This window comes from Pelophylax lessonae (genome assembly GCF_965119305.1).
Source record: "Pelophylax lessonae genome assembly, chromosome: 13".
NCBI lineage: Eukaryota > Metazoa > Chordata > Amphibia > Anura > Ranidae > Pelophylax > Pelophylax lessonae.
The window spans coordinates 203,791,099-203,810,922 of NC_138780.1; the positions used below are offsets into that span (position 1 = coordinate 203,791,099).

Consider the following 19,824-nt stretch of genomic DNA (forward strand, 5'->3'; position numbering starts at 1 on the left):
GTAAATGTCGCCAGTATAGGCCCCAAAAATTAGCCCACATGGGTTTACCTGACAACTAAGAATGTAGTATTTGGTGGCTGGAGGTACATAAGGCATTCACAGGATACAGAAGTAAGTGTCGGCCAGTATAGGCCCCAAAAATTAGCCCACATGGGTTTACCTGACAGCTAAGAACCTAGTATTTGGTGGCTGGAGGTACATTAGGCATTCACAGGATACAGAAGTAAGTGTCGGCCAGTATAGACCCAAAAAATGAGCCAACATGGGTTTACCTGACAGCTAAGAACGTAGTATTTGGTAGCTGGAGGTACATTAGGCATTCACAGAAAAAATTATTGTTGGCCATGAAAGGCCCCAAATATTTGGCATTCCATCGACATGAAATGCCTTTTATTCCGCTATATTTAGCGAAGACAAGGACCAGCAATTGTTGTGGGTGGATGGCGGTCTGGCGGATATTTGCGGCCTGTCATGAGGAATTTCAATGAAACATGGTCTACTGGTCACATGTGTTGAATTCCTCAGAGATCCATGCCTCATTCATTTTTATAAATGTGAGGTAGTCTACACTGTAATGAGCTAGGCGAGTGCGCTTATAGGTCACGATCCCCCCTGCTGCGCTGAATGTCCTTTCGGACAGGACACTAGACGGGGGGCAAGCCAACAGTTCCATTGCATATTGTGCAAGCGCTGGCCAGAGGTCAGCCAGTAGTCCAGGGGTTCATCACTCCTCCGAGCGTCCACATCGGCCGTTAACCCGATGTAGTCGGAAATCTGTCGGTCTAGGCGTTCCCTGATGCTGGATCCGGACTACAGCTGTCGATGGTTCGGCTGAAAGAAGGATCTCATATCTGAAGTGACCAAGACATCTTCAAACCGCCTTCTTCTTGCAGGCGCTGTTGGATTTCAACCCGCAACTGTCTCTTTGGGAATGGAAATTCCTCTTCCAGCGCACGCAAAAGCAGAAGTGCTGCATTCTGACTGCCCTCTGTGATTGTGGTAACATTTCCACCATTTTTTGTTTGTACCGGGGGTCTAAGTACGTTGCCACCCAGTACTGGTCCTTGGCCTTTATGCTTTTTATACGGGGGTCCCCCTTTAAACACTGGAGCATGAAGGCCCCCATTCGCACTAAACTGGAAGCGGTGTAGTGGCCTGCTTCCAGCTCATCATCCATGATAATGTCGTCCTCGTTCTCCTCCCCCCATCCACGGATAACACCAGGGATCCCAGAAAGTTTTAAAGCATGCTCTTCTTGCTCCTCCTCATCCACCTGGCACCATCCTCCTCTGACTCCTCTTCAGACTCCTGTTGTTGACTTGTCTCAGATGGAGTAGCACCCACTGGGAATTCATCCAACATTGCGACTTCCTCATCTTCCTGCTCCTGCTCCTCAACGGCTTGATCAACGACCCGACGCAATTCACGCTCCAGAAAGAAGGCGTAAGGTACGATTTCACTGATGGGGCCCTGGCCGTGACTGACCAGTTTGGTGATCTTATCGAATGGCCGCAGCAATCTGCATGAGTAGCGCATAAGCAGCCACTGGCGAGTTGAAAAAAACTCAAGCTCCCCAGAACCTGTCCTGCCGCAGAGTTCGTACAGGTAGTCGTTAACTGCACGTTTCTGCTGGAGCAGCCTATTAAGCATATGCAACTTTGAGTTCCATCGCATCGGGCAGTCACAAATAAGATGCCTGACGGGCAGGCTGTGTCGCCGCTGAATCTCAGCAAGGCGAGCCATGGCTGAGTAAGATCTTCTAAAATGGCCCGAGATTTTCCTGGCCTGCCGCAAGACGTCCTGGACCCCAGGGTATTTGGCAACAAATCGCTGCATGACCAAGTTCAGGACGTGTGCCATGCATGGCACGTGTGTTATTTTGCCCTGTTTCAGCACGCTATGCAGATTGGCACCGTTGTCGCACACCGCTTTACCAACTGTCAAATTGAGCGATGTCAGCCACTGATCTGCCTGTAAACGCAAAGCTGAAAGGAGTGCAGGACCAGTGTGGCTCTTGGCTTCCAGGCACAACAGATGCAGTAAAGCATGGCAACGTCTCACCTGGCATATGGAATAGGTTCTGGGGATCTTGGGCGGCGCAATGGAAGAGACGGTAGCAGCCGAAAAGGAGGAGTCAACCGAGGAGGGGAGGGAGGATGGAGGAGGAGAAGAAGAAGCAGGCCTGCATGCAATCCATGGCGGTACAACCAAATCTACACGGGTTACATGCTTGACGGCCATCAGAAGGTTCATCCAGTGGGTAGTAAAAGTGATATACCTTCCCTGCCCGAGTTTGCTAGACCATGTGTCTGTGGTCAGAAGTATCTTGGCACCAACACTGTGTGTCAGAGATATATACACTTGCCGCTGAACATGGCCATACAGCTCTGGAATGCCCGTCTGCGAGAAATATTTCCTGCCTGGGACCTTCCATTGTGGTGTTCCAATGGCCACAATTTTATGAAAGGCCTCTGAGTCCACTAGTTGATATGGCAGTAGTTGACGGGCTATCAGTTCCGACAAGCCAGCAGTCAAACATTGGGCAAGAGGGTTATCCGGCGTCATCAGTTTTTTTATGCTCCAACATTTGGGCCACAGAAGCCTGCCTTTTTCCAGAACAACGTGACGACGGCATGATGAAAGGTGGAGTGGAGGACAATTGTGAGGAGAGAGGAGAAGGAGAAGAGGCTGGACAGTGAGAGCCTGGAGTGTGGCTTTGTGGGTTCTGACGGTGTTGCTCCCACTGGGCTCGGTGATGGGAGTTCAGGTGCCTTTTTAAGGCGGTCGTCCCTAGGTGAGTGTTGGGCTTACCACGACTTATGCGTTGACTGCAAAGGCTACAGATGGCAACACTGTTGTCAGCAACAGACACATTGAAAAAAGCCCACACTGCGGAGCCATGTGGCGGCATCCTGGGAGTGCCAGATGTCACTGTACATGGTTGATGGCTCACTTTTAATACATTTGCAGTCTGCTTTGTACCTCTTGTGCAATGCAAGTTCTGCCTGCCTCTCCTCCCTATCTTCCGGTCCGTCTCTCCCTCTGAACTCCCCTCCTCTTCCTCTCTCGTGGCCACCCACGTGACGTCCATAGACACGTCATCATCCACATCACCTTCACCACCACTAACATTCGAGATCCCTGAGTAGGCAGCAACAGCGGGGACCAACCTCCTTGGGATGATCTGGGTACTGTCGTCAGACTGCTGAGTGGCGGCTGTTGCTACCTCCTCTTCTTGATTTGATGCCAAGAATGGCTGCCATCGCAAATGTCTTGTGATGGATCGGAAAATAATTCCAGTGACTCAAGCTGAGGGTATGTGGTGGTGTTTGTGGTGGTGACTTTGGGGGTGCACACAGCAGAGAGTGAAGAGCGTGCAGATAGAGAGGATGAGGAGGGTGCAGAAGAGGAAGGCTGAGTGAGCCACTCAACCAAGTCTGGTGCATCCTTTGACGTAATCAAACGCACCTTCTGAAACTTCACACTTTGGCTCCGGTCTACTGCTCCTGCCCTACCGCTACCACCCTTGAGTAAGTGTCTGCCTCTTCCTCTGTCTGTCATGTTTTTAAATTACCCTGTGACAAAAGTCTCTAGAGAATCGCAGTATATCTGGAAAAAGGTATATAACACCCCATCTCAATCTGTGGTATGGGGGGGCCACAGGTTTATTACACCAGTTCTACAAATAATTGGCCAGTAACTGTTGTCACTGTGTGTTGCAGAGTTAACACAGCAAAAGAGGCCAAATTTTTGCAGGACTAAAATACACTCTTTGAAAAGTATACTGTTAAATAACACCCCACTTCAATATGTGGTATTGAGGGGCCACTGGTCTATCACACCAGTTCAAAAAAATTGGCCAGTGAGTTTGGGACTGTGTGTAGCACAGTTAACACAGCAAAAGAGGCAATATTGTTGCAGGACACAAATACACTTGTAAAAGTATACTCAGATAAGACCCCACTTCAATATATGGTATTGGGGGGCCACTGGTCTATCACACCAGTTGTTCAAAAAATTGGCCAGGGAGTTTGGCACTGTGTGTATCACAGTTAATGCAGCAAAAGAGGCAATATTGTTGCAGGACAAAAATACACTTGTAAAAGTATACTCAGATAACACCTCACTTCAATATGTGGTATTGGGGGGCCACTTGTCTATCACATCAGTTGTTCAAAAAATTGGCCAGTGAGTTTGGCACTGTGTATCAGACTTAACTCAGCAAAAGAGGCAATATTGTTGCAGGACACAAATACACTTGTAAAAATATACTCAGATAGCACCCCACTTCAATATGTGGTATGGGGGGGGGGGGGCATTGGTCTATCACGCCAGTTATAATACATTAAAGGTGCTTTTGTCACTGTTTGTAGTATTGCTGCAGCAACGCTCAGTCACCACACCTGTCACAATGCTGCACAGTGCACAATACAAATCCACTATAATATGCTTTCTATATTACAAAGTATATTATATCATGGATTACACCCCTATATAGTGCACTGCACACCTATACCAAATAAATAGCAGCCCTTAACATGACTTTTATGGACATTAACAGAGCGATTTGTGTCACTGCCGATCTCGATCTGTCCCTGATGAACACATCATACCTGTCCCTAAACTAAAAAGAAAGTGTAGTAGACCTATACCAAATACCAGCCCTCAAAAGGATTTTTGTGGATCTTAACAGAGCTATTTGTGTCTGGCAATCTGTCCCTGATGCGCACAGCCAACCTCTCACTATGCTGATAAAAAGCAGAATGTGAAATGGCTGCCAGCTCTGGTCTATTTATAAGGTAGGGGGACTGTCCATGTGCTGGAATGTTTCATTTGGCTGTCCCGTTCCACCTGACGGCTGTGTCATTTGTCAAAGTTCTCCCCAATGTAAACTAATATGGCCGCCCTGAACAACGCCACGTGTTCGCAAAAGTGGCGGGTAGCGAACAAGCAAAATTTGCCGCGATCCGACCTCCGGGCGAACCGCAAGGCCATCCCTACTTATCACAGTGCCAAGAGCCTAAAGCTTTGCTCCACCCAGTAGCCTTCTTTTCAAGAAAATGAAGTCAAGTGAAGTGGGTGACCGCAGCCACATGCTAATGAAGAGAAACCATGTGCCAGTCTTAGCATGTCAGGAGATGCCAACCTTCGATGTAGAGAATAATTACATTCTTTCCTGGGAGAGAAATTCATTTTCTTTCTTTCTGGTAACATTCTTCTCTTCTTTTACAGATTGTCCTATAATAACCTGACAGACAGTTCCTGCCCCCACCTGGCATCTGGAATAAGAAATAATCAGACACTGAGGACACTGGACCTGGATGGGAACGATCTGGAAGGTCCTCATTTCAGGGATCTGATGGAAGCTCTGACAACAAGCCGGATAGAGGAATTACTGTGAGTATAACAGGACTGACTGAGACAATCATATTCTGGGACAGTTTTATAGCTAAACCACATAATAATAATAATATTAATAATAATGTATTTATATGGATTTCCCTTTTGTCCCAGTATACAGCCAATCCCGGACTGTTGTCTAATTCTTGGATCTTATCACACTCTGTTATCAGCCATGAAAGAGACATTTCATAAAACTTTCTTACAAATCTGATATTCTCTTTGGTTTGGTAACTAGTAAAATAGATGAGATTATAGGAGGTCATACACGGGGGAATCTGATCTCACTGCAATCACCAATCAGATCATCATATGATCTCCAAATTACTTCCTAGGAGTACAGAATTCTTATCAGCAGAGATAAATAGAATATCAGATAAAAATCTTCCCGTCCAATCACTAGCAATGCTGATCCCGGCCTCTCACTGTCTGCTGATACCATTCATGCCCCATACACAAAGATCATAGCACAATAATAGTCATGTCAGTGGTATTCTGTGCCCATCCTGTGTATGGAGATATCACCGTCTCTACACATGGAGGACATTGGGGGTCTCTCCATTATCACATTTTTCTTATACAGTTCTATTTCCTGGAGTTTATAAAGTGATCTGATATAAATGATTCCAATAAAGAGAAATGAGTTCCATGTATGTAGAGAATAGTTACATTCATTCCTGCGGGGCGAGGTTCATTTTCTTGTGGTAACATTCTTCTCTTGTTCAACAGATTGCCCTATAATCGCCTGACAGACAGTTCCTGCCCCCACCTGGCATCTGGAATAAGAAATAATCAGACACTGAGGACACTGAACCTGTCTAAGAACAATCTGGAGGGTCCTCATTTCAGGTATCTGATGGAAGCTCTGACAACAAGCCGGATAGAGGAATTACAGTGAGTATAACAGGACTGACTGAGACAATCATATTCTGGGACAGTTTTATATCTAAACCACATAAATGATTATGTGTAATAATAAATAGTTTAAAATAAAAAAAAAAAATAAAAAAAAAAAAATAAATAGTTATAAGAAATATAATGTCATGAAAATCCATCTTTAGGCTCCATAAATATTCAATATTATGTTTTTAGTCACTTCAGCCCCAGAAGATTTACCCCCCTTCCTGACCAGAGTGTTTTTTGCAATATGGCACTGCATTGCTTTAACCCAAATAAAATTGATGTCCTTTTTTCCACATATAGAGTTTTCTTTTGGGGGTATTTGATCACCTGTGCAGTTTTTATTTTTTGCGCTATAAACAAAAAAGTGCGACAATTTTGAAAAAAAAATGATATTTTTTTTACTTTTTACTAAAAAATATATCCAATAAAAAAACTGAAAAAAATCAAATTCCTTCATCAGTTTAGGCCAATATGTATTCTGCTACATATTTTTGATAAAAAAAAAAAAAATATCCCAATAAGCGTATATTTAATGGTTTGTACAAAATGTTTTGGAGTTTTTATTGATTTTTTTTTTTTACTAGTAATGGCGGCAATCAGCAACTTATAGCAGGACTGTGACATTGCAGTGGACAAATCGGACACTGACACTTTTGACACTTTTTTGGGGACCAGCGACACTATTACAGTGATCAGTGGTAAAAAACTGCACTGTTACTGTACTGTTAATGACACTGGCAGGGAAGAGGTTAACATCGGGGCAATGAAAGGGTTAACTGTGTTCCCTAGGAGTGATTACTAACTGTGGGGGAGGTGCTTTGACTGGGGGAAGACAGATATCAGTGTTCCTGCTTTGCAGAAACACAAGACCTCTATCTTCTCCCCTGACAGACGGCCGTTCTGCCCTCTTGAGAATGATTTGCAAGTGCTGGTGGACATCGGGTCTGCCGGACACGCTGACTGGCTCCCGCTGTGTCCAATCACAGTGGGAGCGGGTCCGAGCGATACGCATGCAGGGCGCAGACCAGGAAAGAAAAAAAGACCTACAGGTACTTGATTTCATGCAGGAGGGCCGCCCTGCCGACGTTTATATACATGGGAAAAAAATATCAAATAAAAAAATAATATAATTTATACAATTTTATTGTAAGTAAATATATTGTGACACATGTAAAATACAATATGGCCGCCTGGAGGTGTTCTGTATACAGAATGTGTACAGAACACCCTCCAGAAACATAATTTCCGGCTTGTGTGATTGGCTCACTGATTTTCCCAGAAGTCAGCACTAAGATACAAGTCAGATTTTTGGCATCGCCTGCAACAACAATGTTGTTTTTGGTTAGATACTCCCAATAGGAAATCTAATCTAAAGGGATGCAGTCCCTGTCACTTTTCTCATTAGAGCCCTGCAGGTGCTGCAGATAATTATAAAACCACTTGCATTCACATTCACTCTGGACATGGAAACAGAGAAACAAACAGCTATAACAAAAGGAAGGAATCTGCAACAAAGTTTGTTACAATCCCTGCAATGTAAAGAGATCACTCAGAGGGGAATGATTTTTTTCTTAGCAAAAGTGGAGTTACTCTTGAAACTTTGCAGCTGCAGCGCCCTCTGGGGATTGATCTGATCTCTTTGGGGGGTGGGCGGGGGGCTGTAAGATTTGCTCAGTAGCAGTGTGGTGGAGGTGGTGGGGGTATTGGTGGTGCCTGGTGAACCCCTTCACTGCCAACAATGTTTAGTGATGCAATGAATAGAAGAAAACAGATTTGTGGGTACGGATTTGTTTTCATTCATACTACAATATGATTCGATTCATGTAGAATTGATCTAAGTGACTGTACAGTCACCTGACCATTTATACATGTGTGTGGGAAGGTGATCAATGACTCCACCCCTTTGTGAAACATCTCCCACATCCTGGTCCCTGGGATCACCCTGCTCCATTATTAGAACTGGATCCTTTTAGACATCCTGAATGGAGGAGATCCTGTTGAGAGTGAACCCGGAAGTGGTCAGCTCAGTGCACTTTTGGGTTTAGAGATGGGTTATGGGTTGTGTCAGGGAAATGCCTAATTGATTTGAGTTCATTTTACTGCAGTAAATGTGTACTAACACACTAAAATATACTGTTTTGAACGTGTACTAACGCACTGCAATATACTGCATTGAACATGCACCAATGCATTGAAATATACTGTGTTAAACGTGCACTAACGCACTGCAATATACTGCAGTAAATGTGCACTAACGCACTGCAATATACTGCGTTAAACATGCACCAACGCACTGCAATATACTGCGGTAAACACGCAAAACCGCACTGAAATATACTGCGTTAAACTTGCACTATCGCGCTGCAATTTTCTGCGGTAAATGTGCAGTAACACACTGAAATATACTGCGCTAGATGTGCACCAATGCTCTATACTGCAGTAAATGTGCACCAATGCACTGAAATATACTGCATTAAACGTGCACTAATACACTGCAATATACTTCGTTGAACGTGATGAAAGGCGCTAAAATATACTGCAGGAAACCTGCCCTGACAAAATAAAATGACACTAACAAAAAATGAATGGTCACACTACACTCACACTGACTGAACTATCACTAGATTCACACTAAACTGATACTCTACACTCACAATAGAATCACAATAGTACACTATCTTGCTATTAGCAGTGAACAGAGCCCTGTTCTATCTCTCTCCACGCCAATATCACACTACAAATGGCTGTAATGGGAAAATTATTTTTATAGTGTGGGGTGAGACTAAGAGCAATGAGTCATGATTGAATAGAGTCATCATGACAGTGTCCAATCATGGCTCTGACATTGCTACAGTATCTCACAAAAATGGGTACACCCCTCACAACACACAGCCATTAATGTCTAAACCGCTGGCAACAAAAGTGAATACACCCCTAAGTGACAATGTCCAAATTGGGCCCAATTAGCCATTTTCCATTCCCTGTGTCATGTGACTCGTTGGTGTTACAAGGTCTCAGGTATGAATGAGGAGCAGGTGTGTTAAATTTGGTGTTATCGCTCTCACTCTCTCATACTGGTCACTGGAAGTTCAACATGGCACCTCATGGCAAAGAACTCTCTGAGGATCTACAAAAAAAGAATTGTTGCTCTACAAAAAGATGGCCAGGGCTATAAGAAGATTGCCAAGACTCTGAAACTGAGCTGCAGCATGGGGGCCAGGACCATACAGCGGTTTAACAGGAGAAGTTCCACTCAGAAAATACCTCGCCATGGTCGACCAAAGGAGTTGAGTGCACGTGCTTAGCGTCATATTCAGAGGTTGTCTTTGGGAAATAGATGTTTGAGTGCTGCCACCATTGCTGCAGAGGCTGAAGGGGTAGGGGGGGTCAGTCTGTCAGTGCTCAGACTATACGCAGCACACTGCATCAAATTGGTCTGCATGGCTGTCATCCCAGAAGGAAGCCTTTTCTAAAGATGATGCAAAAGAAAGCCCGCAAACAGTTTGCAGAAGACAAGCACACTAAGGACTTGAATTACTAGAACCCTGTCCTGTGGTCTGATGAGACCAAAATAAACATATTTGGTTCATATGGTCAAGCGTGTGTGGTGGCAACCAGGTGAGGAGTACAAAGACAAGTGTGTCTTGCCTACAGTCAAGCATGGTGGTGGGAGTGTCATGGTCCAGAGCTGCATGAGTGCTGCCGGCACTGGGGAGCTACATTTCATTGAGGGAACCATGAATGCCAACATGTACTGTGACATACTGAGGCAGAGCATGATCCCCTCCCTTCAGAGACTGGGCCACAGGGAAGTATTCCAACATGATAACGACCCCAAAACACCTCCAAGGCGACCACTGCCTTGCTAAAGAAGCTAACGGTAAAGGTGATGGACTGGCTAAGCATGTCTCTAGACCTAAATCCTATTGAGCATCTGTGGGGAATCCTCAAACTGAACGTGGAGGAGCGCAAGGTTTCTAACATCCACCAGCTCCGTGATGTCATCATGGAGGAGTGGAAGAGGACTCCAGTGGCAACCTGTGAAGCTCTGGTGAACTCCATGCCCAAGAGGGTTGAGGCAGTGCTGGAAAAAAATGGTGGCCACACAAAATATTGACACTTTGGGCCCAAATTGAACATTTCCACTTAGGGGTGTACTCACTTTTGTTGCCAGCGGTTTAGACATTAATGGCTGTGTGTTGAGTTATTTTGAGGGGACAGCAAATTTACACTGTTATACAAGCTGTACACTCACTACTTTACATTGTAGCAAAGTGTAATTTCTTCAGTGTTGTCACATGAAAAGATATAATAAAAAATGTGAGGGGTGTACTCACTTTTGTGAGATACTGTATGTGATTGAGCAAAGCTTTCATTGCTTCAGCCAATCAGGGCTTCCAATGCACTGTGTGGTAGCATAGCGCATTGTGGTCGTTTAGTGGGCTGAACAAATGGTTGAACGGTGAAACCGATGCACTGGGTTGGCGGCTCAGATTGCCGCCGGCTACCCGCCGCGATCGCTCCCCGCTGAGAGAGAAGAACGGTCAGCTGTTGTAAACACAGCAGACCGTACCTCTCTCTGAAATGACAATAGAGCGCCTGTGATCTTTCTATATAGGATCAAATTCTCTATCGTCATTTCACAAGGCCCCCCACAGTTAGTAATCACTTCCCTAGGCTCACTATTAATCCCTTGATCACCCCTAGGTTAACCCCTTCCCTGCCAATGACATTATTACAGTAACCGTGCATATTTTTAGCACTGATTACTAGTAATTGACTGATATAGTTTTTTCATTGCCGATACCGATATTTTGCCGATCGCATATCGGTATTGGCCAATGTTGGCCGATATTTTCACACATGTACAAATTACCCAAAAAAACACAAAAATCGACAGAAATCTTTTAATAAACATGTTAATCTTTATTTATTAACATTTATAACATTAAGTTATTATCCTTCACACCTTCACTGCATAAAAACTGATATGAAAACTTCTATTCCAGGGACATTTGCTTAGCATTTCACATCCTGATTGTGCATTAATGCATAAAACTGACTACACTGCAGTAATATATTACAGTGTGTGAGTCCGCTACTACAGCACTTTTATGATAAAAGTGCTGCAGTAGTGGACTAGTCTCACACACTGCAATATGTTACTGCAGTGCAGTCCGTGTAAAACAGCTATAAAAAAAAACTAGGCAACAACAGCCACACAAAATACACATACAGTGGATTGGATGGACTGGAGTCAGTGGAAGAGGACTACCTCTGCAGTAAGGCACTGACTGCAACTAATGCAGTGCAGTCAGTGCAAAACTGCTAGAAAAAGAGCAAGACAACAGCTACACAATGTCACAGTGGACTGGACTAGAGTCAGTGGAGGACTACCCTCTGCAGTAAGGCACTGACTGCAACTAATGCAGTGCAGTAATTGCAAAACTGCTAGAAAAAAGCTAGGCAACAGCTAGACAGTGGATTGGATAGGAGTCAGTGGACTACCTCTGCAGTAGGGCACTCACTGCAACTACAGCAGTCAGTGCAAAACTACTAGAAAAAAGCTAGGCAACAGCTACACATTGGATTGGACTCTTAGCAGTAGGGCACTCACTGCAACTACAGCAGTCAGTGAAAAACTGCTAGAAAAAAAAGGTAGAGAACAGCTACACAGTGGATTGGAGTGGATTTGAGTGGACACTACTCTTTTCAATACTCCCAGTTAAGTAAAACAATATTATAATGCAGAAAGCAGAACATTTCAGCATGTCCATGGTCACCTGTTAAAGGTCTTCTGTTTTGTTCAAACAATGCTGCAACTTCTTAAATATGCTCAGGAGGAGTGGAGGGCAAAGGAGCAGAGAGAGAGAAAAGTATCTTCTAGCATGGGAAGCAAGTATTTTGTAGTGTGCCTCCTTTTCTCTCCACCACTGAAGAAGATGACTTCTTTTGTCAATTACGGCTTCTTTCAAATAGAGATGAAGTTCATCAAGGCTCAGCATTGCACATTCAGAAGAAATTGAATCCTCCGCATGAGTCCCCTATAAAACACAGAAAATGTCCTGATCAATTAGACGACGATGAAGCAGATTCTCTTCTGTTCGTTGACATATTTTTGGACATTTGTCTGTTTTTTTCAGCATGCTGCTCTTCATAAAAATAGTGTTCTGGGCTTTTCTTTTCGGCAGGAACCTCCTGCACCTCCCTATCTTTTGTCAGCCATTGTTTCGCCTTAGCCAATCCATCATCAGAAGAGAAAGCATGGTTCTTGTATCGAGGATTCAAAAGGCTTGCAAGCACAACATGTTTAATCTCTTCATGCTTCTCAAAACATATATCAATCAAAGCTCTTTGGCTTGACAGACCATCATTTGAAAGTTGGAGGGTGTTGTGTGCCATGATGACACGAGCATCACTCGGCCTTTGTTGATTCCCCATTCTTCAAGCATGCCTAGAAACATTTCTCTACTGTACTCAGCTGTGTGGGATCCTTGCAACACCAATTGCCTTTTTGTCCATCCACTGTCAATGAAGTGGCATGTAAGAATGAATAGTGACTCAGACTCTGTCTGTGACCAGCAGTTCGTCGTGAATGAGAGCCAGTTGCCAGCATTCTCTGGTTGCAACATAGCCTTTATTTTGTCAACTACCTTTTGGTGAAGCTTTGCCAGCATTTTGGTTCGATAATACTTCTCACTCTTACGTGTGTAGCTTGGCTCAAGCATGGACATCAACCGCTTAAATCCTGAGTCACACCATTGTAAATGGCTGGTTATCAGTGACAATCATCTCTGTGATTACTCTGTCCAGCAGTTGGGATCTTCCATCTGAATCTAGACAGTGACATCTTTTTTTTTCACAAAATATCTGTTATTGTTGCCTGGGATTTCAAAATCACATTGATATTCATTTTGTTTTTTCTGTGCTGCATGATACAATTAAATATGATGAACTCTTAGATGGGACCAAAGATTTGAGGTATTTTTGTTTTTTGCAGTTACTGATCCCATGCTTATATTGCTTGTACATGTGTTGCATGCTGCTGCTTTTCCTGGAGATGGTTGAGACGAGAAATAGTCCCAAACCACACTTTTACACTTTTTCTCCTCATGCATCTTCATTTAAACTTGAAAGACACAAAATAGATTAAATAAATGGCTTGCTGAAGCTGAAGTTGCTGCTGATGCTGGCACTGGCACCCTGTTGTGAGTTGGTGGCTGAAGCCTGGCAGTGTGACTGGCTTGGTGTCACCCTGTTGTGGGTGGCTTGCTTGCAGGAACACTGTGGTGGCACTGGCAGGCTGGCTGGCTTGCTGTCACCCTGTTCTGGGTGGCTGGCTTACAGGAACACTGGGGTGGCACTGACTGGCTGGCTTGGTGTCACCCTGTTATGGGTGGCTGGCTTGCAGGAACACTGTGGTGGCTGGCTGGCTTGGTGTCACCCTGTTATGGGTGGCTGGCTGGCTTGGTTACTGGTGTCACCTTGTTATTGGTTGCTGGCTTTCAGGAACAGTCTGTGGTGGCTGGTTGGCTGGCTTGGTGGTGTCACCCTGTTATGAATGGGTGGCTGGCTGGCTTGGTGACTGGTGTCACCTTGTTATTGGTGGCTGGCTTTCAGGAACAGTCTGGGGTGGCTGGTTGGATGGCTTGGCGTCACCCTGTTGTGGGTGGCTGGCTTGCAGGAACACTGGTGGCTGGCTTGATTGGTGTCACCCTGTTATGGGTGGCTGGCTTTCATGAAAACTGTGGTGGATGGGTGGCTGGCTTGCAGGAACACTGCGGTGGCTGGCTGGATTGGTGTCACCCTGTTATGGGTGGATGGCTTGTAGGAACACTGTGGTGGGTGGCTGAATTGGGGTCACCCTGTTATGGGTGGGCTGGCTTGCAGGAATAGTCTCTGTGGTGCCTGGTTGGCTGGCTTGGTGTCACTCTGTTATGGGTGGCTGGCTTGCAGGAACACTGTGCTGGGTGGCTGGCTTGCAGGAACTCTGTGCTGGGTGGCTGGCTTGCAGGAACACTGTGGTGGGGGGCTGGCTTGGAGTCACCCTGTTGTGTGGGTGGCTGCCTTGGTGTCACTCACTCACCCTGGCCTGTTGTGGCAGGTAGCTGCTGGCTTGCTGGAACACTGGTCACGGTGGTGGGTGGCTGGCTTGGTGTCATGTGGGTAGCTGGTTGCTAGCTCGCTTTAGCTGGCACCCTGTTGTGGTGGGTGGCTGAGGCCAGGGCCTGTGGATGTATGGCTGGCTGGCAGCGTGACCGGACCGCACTGCAGCTGGCTGTAACATGAGGCTGTGGGAGGCGGTCTTAAGTGCAGTGCGCGTGGTGAAATGGAGTCACGTACGGGCCGCGCAGGCGTGGGTGGCAATGTTAGAGGGCAGAACGCGCGCAACATATGGAATGACGTCCCGAAAATATCGGCAATATCGGTAAAGTTTACCACTCCTACGGGGACTGTTTCTACAGGCATAACCCCACACACTCTGCTCATCACATCAGTTTTGTTTCTGCCTAGTGAAGGAGTAGAACCTAGGTTTCCTGCTGGGACTTCGGTCTCAGTTTTTTATTCTTTTCTGTATGTATTTTGTTTTTTCTATACTCACCTATGCTAGTTAGTGTTCAGGGGTATTCCTCCTGGTGAACTACAAGCAACAGCCGGCCAGGGTTTTGCACTGGATAATCTAGATCCTTAAGGTCTCCCAGCCTGGCCTACGAGTGTGAGCAGGTTATAGTCCAGCACTAGGCCTCGCCACGACAAAACCCCATTTTGGATGGGGACGAGCCTGCAAATGGATGTCTCGCTGGGATGTGACGACCTGGAACGACCTGAGTCACAGTGTACCCCTCTGCTGGCAGCACCCCCACTCTGGAGGTCTGCCCAGAGTGGGGGGGGGCGTGGGTCCACTCTTGGGGATAATAGGACCCAGTTACCTCCTAAAAGATCCCCCTGGCCTGTCAGAATACCCCCCCTTCCAGCGGTTTCAAGCAATCCGGTTGCTGTCATCTGGGGGCACTATTGCTGCAGCACTCTGGTGCCCTGGGGGGGTGGAGATGCAACATTATCCTGTGGAGTCTCATTGCAGACCCCCTGCGGCCTCCTATCTGGGTCCCCTGACTGCATGGCGCACTGTGGGGGCCGCCATCTTTAGTGTGGGCATAGGTATATTTCTCCCCATTGAAATGCATGGAGCAGCCATTTTCCCTGAACTTCCCATTACATTGCACTAGCGGCCATTTTTGTGTAGGCCCAGGCAGCGCAACCATGTCATTTCCTGTGCCTTTCAGTTTCACTCTTATGCTGCACAGATCTTTCCTGGAGCTTCCCTGAGAGGTGGGGTAAGGTGCTGGTGTCTCTAGGTATATCCCTGTGCACTCTGCTTTCTGCATATATTAAAGGAGGACTCTGCAAACCGCGATTATCGACGGTGGGGATCACGCAATGCGATCTTAGAGAGACAGTACACCGGTTTTCTTTTGAAGCAATATGTAGTCCCAAGCAGCAGTTTCACCCACAGTGCAACTGTCGGACCCTCTGGATCGCAGTCGCTGGCTGAGATTTCTGCAGCACTGAAAAGCCTGACATCCAAGGTTGATTTTGTGATGAAAAAAGTTAATAGCCTAAAACGGCCGCTGCCTTCACCGTCATCGGTGGTGTCATCTGATTCAGAGACAGATATGGTCGCCACAGACGCTCCCCTCCCTGAGGGATCGATTTCCCCACAATCAGACGGTGAAGAGGACCTGTCCTCTTCGGCTGCAGTGTGGAAACACGCTTTAGTGGAAGCACTGATTGTTTCAGTATGGGAAACAATAAAAATGGCAGACGAGCCTCAGGGACACGGGTATCTTTTGGTTCCCACAAAACCCAAAAATCAGGTAAGGTATTCCCCTATCCCAAGGTTTTTGATAATATTGTTAATGAACAACGGCGGTGCATCAAGCATGTGCAAGTGGTGCCTAAGCACTTTAAGCACCTTTATCCCTTTGCAGAGACGGTTTTGGACCGTTGGACTGTACCGCCTAAGGTGGATCACCTGTTTCCAGTTTGAACAAATCTACTGTGGTGCCTGTGAATGATTCCCTGGTGTTTACAGACCCCGTGGACAGACGGGTGGAATCCCTATCCCGCCATCTTCATGTGATGGCGGGTTCCATCCTAAAACCGATCTTTGTGTCTGTTCTGGTATCACAGACAGTTAAGGAATGGGTATAGGTGCTTAAGGGGAACGTACACTCTGATTTCATTTCCCCAGAGCTGATGGAACTTATGGATCAGATGGCCCAGGCTCTGGTGTTTCTGTGTGATGCGTCCCTGGATGTGGCTCCCCTTATGGCCAGAGTGTCGGCTGTGGGGATTGCCAAAGAAGGCCTTAACGGTCCTCCCTTTCCTGGGAGAACGATTGTTTGGAGACTCATTGGATGAGATGATCAAAGGTCTGACTGGTGGGAAGAGTACTCTTCTTCCTCAATCCTCCAAAGGTAAGGCACCCCGTAGTAAGCGGGGGCCTTCTTTCACCGCTCATAGATGTTTTTTTTTTCGTGCCTCAGGGGTGCAAGAAAAAGGTAAGCCATTGTTAAACAAGATAAAGGAAAAGGAATTGGCAGCACTCCAGGTTGAGTCAAAATCCAGATTTATTGACTGGACATCCAAATATGACAATCGTGACAAGGTAGACGCGTTTCACACACTGACTGTGTGCTTAATCATTAGGGGTAATGATTAAGCACACAGTCAGTGTGTGACACACGTCTACCTTGTCACGATTGTCACATTTAGATGTCCAATCAATAAATCTGGATTTTGACTCAACCTGGAGTGCTGCCAATTCCTTTTCCTTTATCAAGTTTTCACGGAGGCGAGCCGGGGCATGCACCTGTGTGAGTCATCAGGCAATTACACCACCTTGAGCAGTGAGTCCTTGTCTGTTCCATTGTTAAATAAGACCAAGACCAGCCAGTCCAGATCTGCGGACAAATCCTCTTCAGCATGAAGGGGCGCCCTCACCCGTTTCTCGGGTGGAGGATGTCTGCGCTTCGTTCAGGAACCCTGGACTTCCTTCATTCAAGACAAATGGGTTCACAAACTTATTCGTTCAGGGTACAAGATCAAATTTCGGTCTCGACTGGCGGACAGGTTCTTTGCGTCAAATGTTCGCCTGTCTCCGGCTCAGTTGAAGGATGTCCGAGAGGCAGTGCAAGACCTCCGTGGGAACGCTTTTAAGGTTTTTATGCAAACCTGTTCACGGTGCCCAGGAAAAATTGCAAGGTGCATCCAATCCTGGACCTCAAGGGTCTCAACCGCTTTGTGCGAGTGCAGAAGTTTCGAATGGAAACCATTCTGTCAGGTCTGTCAGGAGATTCTAACTCTTATCCCATTATCAGGTGGAAGGGCGGTTGAGATCCTAAAGCCAGAAATATGGGACCACAATAGAAAGGGCCCACAGGCTATATCAAGGAACACCAAACAAGCACTCACAGTTAGCAGAAAGAGAAGTCAGCGAACCAATATCAGCCAAAATCCAAAAGAGTAGTCCAAGAGGCAAGGTTGGGAACAGGCAGAGTCGGCAACACCAACACCCAGTGAACAGGACCTATACTAGAGCAAAGACAAGAAAGGGAAGTGAAGATTTATAGGATCGCTAGATCAGATGATAGCCAACAGCTGGACACAGGGTGGGGCCAGCATCCAAACTTAAGGGGTAGAAAAACAAGGATGTTACTCAAAAGGAAGCTCGCCGGTGGCTCAGGCAAAAGGGAACCATCCAAAGAACACCAACACCAGGTCTCAGGATCAAATCCTGGACATGGCGGGACATATTCGGTCGGTAGTAGCGTCTTTGCATCAGGGGGATTTTCTGGCCTCCATCGATATCAAATCTCTGCTCTGACGCCTTCAGTGAAGCTGAACTATCTGGGGCTGACTCTAGATTCTGCCTTGGCTAGGGTCTTTCTTCCCCTGGAAAAATTTCAGAAGTTGCAGGGAGCCCTGGGTCTGATGGTATCGACCTTTGAGGCAGTTCCATTTGCTCAGTCTCACATGCGACCTTTGAAAATGGAGATTCTTGTCAAATGGAACAGGGATCCAAAGTCTTTAGACAAAATGATATGTTTGAGCCTAGGTCTACTCTATCCTGGTGGATTACAGTGGTGATCGAAAGTTTGGGCAACCCAGGTAAAAATTTGTATTAATGTGCATAAAGAAGCCAAGGAAAGATGTAAAAACCTCCAAAAGGCATCAAATTACAGATTAGACATTCTTATAATATGTCAACAAAAGGTAGATTTTATTTCCATCATTGACACTTTCAAAATTACAGAAAACAAAAAAATTGTGTCTGCAAAAGTTTGGGCACCCTGCAGAATTTATAGCATTCACTGCCCTCTTTGCAAGGCTGAGACCTGCCAGTGTCATGGATTGTTGTCAATCATCGTCTGGGAAGACAAGGTAATGTCAATCTCAAAGGTTTTAAATGCCCAGATTCATCTAACCTTGCCCCAAAAATCAGCACCATGGGATCTTCTAAGCAGTTGCCTAGAAAACTGAAACTGAAAATAGTTGAGGCTCAAAAAGCTGGAGAAGGCAATAAGATAGCAAAGTGTTTTCAGATGTCAATATCCTCTGTTCGGAATTCAAATTTAAGAAATGGCAGTCATCAGGAACAGTGGAAGTTAAAGCAAGATCTGTTAGACCAAGAAAACTATCACACAACAGCTCGCAGGATTGTGAGAAAAACAATTCAAAACCCACGTTTGACTGCACGATCCCTCCAGAAAGATCTGGCAGACACTGGAGTTGTGGTACACTATTCCACTATAAAGAGATACTTGTACAAATATGGTCTTCATGGAAGAGTCATCAGAAGAAAATCTCTTCTACGTCCTCACTAGGGATGATCGAATGGTTCGGGTCCACCATCGGTTCGGCCCGAACATTGGGTGTTCGAGGTTCGGCCGAATTTAGAACTTTTTGCCCAAAAAGTTCGGAATTCGGCAACCAGAACCGCCCAAAATGCAATGCTTCAGGAAATGGGCTTTAAAAGCCCGTGATTGGACCAGAACCATTAGCAAAAGCCAATTGAGGGGGCAGGAGAATGCTAGGAATGTGATTGGAGTGACTAGGGGGTCCCTAGACCAATCATTAGCAAATACGCCCCCCCAGTATATAAGATCGCCCCCGCCAAATTCCTAGCATTGTTATACTGGACATGGAAGAGAGTGGAAGCAGTTCTGTTAATTTTACTTTAAAAGTGTCATTTAGCATTTATTAGTGTGAGGAAAGGGATATCTAGTGTAGTTAGAGTGCTCCTTTACACTTTAGTTAGCTTCAAAAATTTAGTTTCTGTAGGGAAAGTGTTAAGTGTAAGGGGACCGTAGTGTAGTGTAGGGTTATCTGGCAGTGACTGCTATGGCAGGGTGACAAAACCCTTCCATAGCAGGGTGACCGCTATAGAGAAATGATCATTTTTCCGAATAGCTTCAGCACACCCATATGGCTTCTCACCAGCCAAGCATTTTTTATGCT

At 45.8% G+C, this 19,824-nt stretch overlaps 2 protein-coding genes across 2 annotated transcripts in view; one reads left to right on the plus strand and one right to left on the minus strand.

Moving 5' to 3' along the window:
• Positions 1-19,824, minus strand: part of LOC309569498 (NACHT, LRR and PYD domains-containing protein 12-like) — a 1,417,729-nt gene that overhangs the window by 936,934 nt on the left and 460,971 nt on the right. The window lies entirely within an intron of this gene.
• The window catches only part of LOC309569499 (NACHT, LRR and PYD domains-containing protein 12-like), a 362,685-nt gene that overhangs the window by 260,929 nt on the left and 81,932 nt on the right, over positions 1-19,824 (plus strand). Inside the window, exons 7-8 of the mRNA XM_082275359.1 lie at positions 5,233-5,397; positions 6,130-6,294. Coding sequence (XP_082131485.1) covers positions 5,233-5,397; positions 6,130-6,294 — 330 coding nt within the window. The remainder of the gene's footprint in view (positions 1-5,232; positions 5,398-6,129; positions 6,295-19,824) is intronic.